Raw genomic sequence first — 5,000 nt, forward strand, 5'->3', positions numbered from 1 at the left:
ATGGGAACCAAACACACTCCGTGACCTTACATAATCAGATTTGAACATCCGTCTCCATTGATATGAATTCTGTATTTGCGGTTTTCTTCCACCTGAGATGTTGTTTTAATACTTATAAATAGATGTTATTAAATTACAAAACAGTAGATATATTATAGTTGAAAACCATGTCATTATATTGTCAGAAAAAACTGTTACCGATGAATACCCATAAACTCGCGTTTGAAAAAGGAGATTTCTTCTTCAATTTTAACAACTTACAATAAAAAAGTGCGGTAAACTTATCTTTTTCGTACTATGAAATTCAGTATGAAGATTTGTCACATAAAAATCCACTAATTTTATTCTCATAAACTAATATTATCATTTGATTTATTATAACATTTAAAATTATCTTTTTTTTCACTCCTACCTTCATTATTTGAAATCCAATCTCATCGAATTTAATACCACGATGTAATCTAAATGTGTTGATATCATGCTGTTCCACGGATACCATAATCTCATCATTCACCGCCGTTATATCAAACACATACTAGAATGAAAATAATAACTTTATGCTCAGCCAAAAATTTAATCGTAAATTTTCATAATCACAAATTTTGCAAAAATTTCACCATTCTTCTGTAATTTAATATTCGGAATGCAAAACAAGGGAGTAAATTTGTTTAGCTTGTTAATATAATCTTGTTGACGTCATTATCGCGTCACTGTCTATTATATTCAATTACTTGTCCAAAAAAAAAATTCTGATCGGGAGTAAATAACAACAGCCACGTTAAATCTTGTTGTCGTTTTAGCATAGACAACATCTAACCTGCGGATTACTCTGGAAAGTTCTGGAATACCAGTCACTTCCACCATTTCTTCCAGAAGCTGCATTCCATTCTCCGTGGAAGACGCTTTCGTGCCATGTTTTCTTCGGAGAAAAGATGGAGGTGTTCACAAAGTGTAATATATCAAGACTGGTAAAATTGCTGATGACGTCATTTAGGCTCATCCTGTAAGATATAAGCACGTGAAATTAACTCATGCCAAAAACTTATTTTACTCTCTGATTTCATTATGAAATATACCTTTATCAAAAACATGTTGTACATTTGACTCTTTAGTCAAACTTTATATATTTGATAAATTGTGCATAAATACAACATCTACATTTTCAACAAACAAAGTCTGGATCTGGAAAAAAAAACGTGAATTCCCCTCTAAAAATAGTGCACCTTGGATTCGAAAAAAAACCACACCTATTATTAATTTTAGTTGTAAATATTAAAGACGTTTGCTATATTTTTCATATCAAACTTATAGGCCGGATGAAAACTGTATGAAATAATTTATCTAGACTTTGCATTGATTAAGAATATGATGTAATAAACCTTGTTGCTCGAACAAATTTGTATGTTTTTGTTTGTTTGTTTGTTTGTGTTTTTTGTTGTTTTTTTTTTCTCATAAAAAAGAAAAAAAAAAAGAAAAGAAAATCAAGGGAGATAATCTTAATAATAACAGTTACGTATCTTACCAAAATTCTCTTTCATTTTCGGTGACCAATTTGTATCTTTCGTCATAGCTTAATGATTTCCATTCCGTTGAACTACAAAAAATAATATGAGACATGTCACACCAAAATAACATAATGGGTTTGCGACCAGCATGGATCCAGACCAGCCTGATCCGCGCAGTCTGATCAGGATCCATGCTGTTCGCTATCAGTTTCTCTACTTGTAATAGGGTTTGTAAGCGAACAGCATGGATCCTGATCAGACTGCGCGGATGCGCAGGCTGTTCTAGATCCATGCTGGTCGCAAACACATTATGTTGGTCTTGTCATAACACGGCTCAATTATTATAAAGTCAACATCTTTACTGTGATATTACTATGACTATGTTATTATAAATATGTTGTAATGAATATGCTATAATTATGAATATGCAGTTTCTATTTAGTTATCATACAGTGTTACGTTTAGGAAAAGTGACAAATTAATTGTAATCACATACGCATCTGCAATTGCCTAATATAATTTTTAATTCTTAACCAGTACAAAACAGCTTTTGAATGAATCATCTGAAAAAGTCGATAAGGAAACAATGGATGCTGACAACCAAATAATCCCTCTTCTATAAAGGAGCCGCGTCATGACAAAACCAACATAATGGGTTTGCGACCAGTATGGATCCAGACCAGCCTGCGCATCCATGATGTTCGCTTACAGTTTCTTTACTTGTTATATAGGGTCTGTAAGCGAACAGCATGGATCCTGATCAGACTGCGCGGATGGTCTGGATCCATGCTGGTCGCAAACACATTATGTTGGTTTTGTCGTGACGCGGCTCAAATATATCTACACAGTAGTAGTTTAGATCGACGACATGGCTGCTGATAATCAAAAATATCTTTAAGGACAAGAACTCACAAGGTCCCTTATCTTTAAATCTAACTATCTATTCCCCTTTGCGTAGTTGTAAAATAACCAGCCACAAGTTAGATCTAGTGATAATAATTGATATATCTTGTTTTTAAAAGTTAAAATAATTAAACTCATGAAACAATTTTGGAACTAACTTTTGAATTCTTACTTCCAACCAATACGCTATGATATCACTGTTATTATATACTTTACTAACGCTTACTTTTCAGCCCACGGTCCGGACCATTTCTGAGTGCCCCATGGGTTACTAAGGCGGATCATAAACATTTCTGCTTGGCCTATTTGATTCTCTAAGTTAATGGCTATGACTTTAGTAATATTGTAACCGTGACCTCGAAGTAGACCCTGGTTCGATGCTCTGTCAACTTCTTCTTTTCTACACTGAAGAATAGAAAAGCCACATTTAATACTAATCGTGACGTTAATATTTACTATATATGACGTTTAAATTTACTATATCCATGGCTACTATCAATATATAAATGTATTTCTTTTGTTTTCCGGTTATTAAGAAGGTTTGCCGAATCATAAATTCGTTTTAAAGATACTTGGCAGAATATATGACCATGTATAACTGAGTGTTTGCAGTAAATAATCATTTTCTACCAATTCGGTTTATATATACAAAGAACCAGGACATAATTTTTAAGAAATCGCTTCTATTGGATGGCAAATAAAGTTTGACACTAAAAGCAAATATAAGTCTATGAAACTCTTTCTTACATCGAAATTACAGTTCAGTAGTGCTCTGTCGTCCATCGCATCTTTAAGTTTGTTAAATAGGTCAAGCTGACAGGTCGGGTCGTTTGATGCGAAGTTTGCCAGCACGAGTTTCTCGGCAACACCACCAGTAAAGTCCACAAGAGCATCAGCAGTGCGACCATATCCCAGAGTCTCGTAATCACCGTACAACCTGAAATATTTTTCTAGGTCACATGACTATTAAATGACATTTTTTTCTGCTCACATGACAACCATTTTCAGGTCACACGACTATCATTTTTTTCAGGCCACATGACCATTATTTTTCAGGTCACGTGACTTTCATTTTTCAGGTCAAATGACTATCAGTTTAAAAGATCAAGTGATCATTATTTTGTCAATCTTATTGGCTGTATAATTATGAAAATGTTACATTTTGTTTTATCTTAAAGGGACTCCACTGAGGTTTTTTACATGACGGGACTGGAATTTTTTTTTCGAGATAAGTGTTCTATTTGTTGTAGGTCTACATCAGCAACATGCGTACATAATTTCAGATCATTTGGTTACTTCGATTTTTTCTCTCAGAATTATCATTAGTAAAAAGTAACCAAAATTGAAGTGTTGACACGCTTATCACTCAAGTCGGGCTAAGAATAACACAAACAATCAATATAATTCTGATTGTTTTTTAATTATATTTTGCAGGTTAGTTTTATTTTTATTGAGTGCTTCACTTGGTCTTTAAAAGGATTTAGAGAAATTTGATGCTTTAAGGGTTTTTAACCTCAGTGCAGATCCTTTAATAATTTTGCAAACATAAGGAAATATTTATAGTGGTCTTTATGTTTAATTGAATTTAAAGTCGATTATTGAATATCATAATCTTGAACAATTCATTTAACAGTTTTACTTTAACGAAAGGTCTAAGTACAGTCGAAATTCGTCCTCACTTCCCGTCAAATTCGAATAAGAACTTTTGAGGAAAAAAGACAATCGACGAGATGTTCCAAAATGAATTTCAGTATTCACGTCGATAAATAAAAAAGTAAATATGAATCATATTCGTGCATACTTTGCATACGCTTTCTCCAGCAATGCGCTCCAGAATTCCGCCTTAGTGGTGGAATGACAGAAGACAAGTCTACCATATTTGGTCGGTAACCTGTCATCAACGACCACCTCGATCCATTCCCCATACCTCCATAAATGGAATTTGAATATACCAGCATAGGTTGGTTTCTCGGCATTGTATTTCCACTCCTGGTTCTTGAGATCTGGTACTACCTGGTTGATTAATTAATTGATTATGAGAATAGTTAAATTTATGCAGATAGCTAATACCACGTGATAGAACACTTCTTTAATTGGAAAAAAGTAAATATGTTACAACCGGGTAGCTAACATTGCAAATTTGTGGAATGGTTTTACGAACTTCCGGTGTAAGAGTTCCGATGAGGCTTGAAATAATGTTCATTAAGGACATGATGCATGCAGATTAGAAATTACTGATGTTGTCTCTTCATGTTAATCGTGAAACTTTTAAAATTTAAAGCCAGGGGAATCCGTGACCGAATAGTTTAATTCGTTGACTTCAAACCTCTTGCCTCTCATAACTCTAAGCTCGAATCCCGGAAGGGAATTCGGATTCATTTAAGTGAGGAAACTATCAAGTTAGCCTACGAACGTCATGTGATTCTTATAACATTCTCGCTCGTGCTAAAATAGTGCAGATCGAGGCACCTGAAGTCTTCCTCCACTAGTTAACTGTTAAGCTGAAATATTGAACTGTAGTATGTAAGTGCAACATATAAATCAACCGAATGAAAAATAAATTAAATAAACAAATTGATATTAAATAAAATA

At 33.7% G+C, this 5,000-nt stretch overlaps 1 protein-coding gene across 1 annotated transcript in view; it reads right to left on the reverse strand.

Annotated features, from left to right (window-relative positions):
• Positions 1–3: 3 nt before the first annotated feature.
• Positions 4–5,000, reverse strand: part of LOC132729059 (calpain-5-like) — a 10,218-nt gene continuing 5,221 nt past the window's right edge. Inside the window, exons 4-10 of the mRNA XM_060714797.1 lie at positions 4,210–4,421; positions 3,156–3,345; positions 2,635–2,813; positions 1,523–1,594; positions 818–1,001; positions 413–535; positions 4–92 (exon numbers count right to left, since the gene is read on the reverse strand). Coding sequence (XP_060570780.1) covers positions 27–92; positions 413–535; positions 818–1,001; positions 1,523–1,594; positions 2,635–2,813; positions 3,156–3,345; positions 4,210–4,421 — 1,026 coding nt within the window. The 3' untranslated portion in view covers positions 4–26. The remainder of the gene's footprint in view (positions 93–412; positions 536–817; positions 1,002–1,522; positions 1,595–2,634; positions 2,814–3,155; positions 3,346–4,209; positions 4,422–5,000) is intronic.

Source organism: Ruditapes philippinarum, unplaced genomic scaffold (genome assembly GCF_026571515.1).
Source record: "Ruditapes philippinarum isolate M1 unplaced genomic scaffold, ASM2657151v2 ctg1638_1_1_1_1, whole genome shotgun sequence".
In the NCBI taxonomy this organism is placed as follows: Eukaryota; Metazoa; Mollusca; class Bivalvia; order Venerida; family Veneridae; genus Ruditapes; species Ruditapes philippinarum.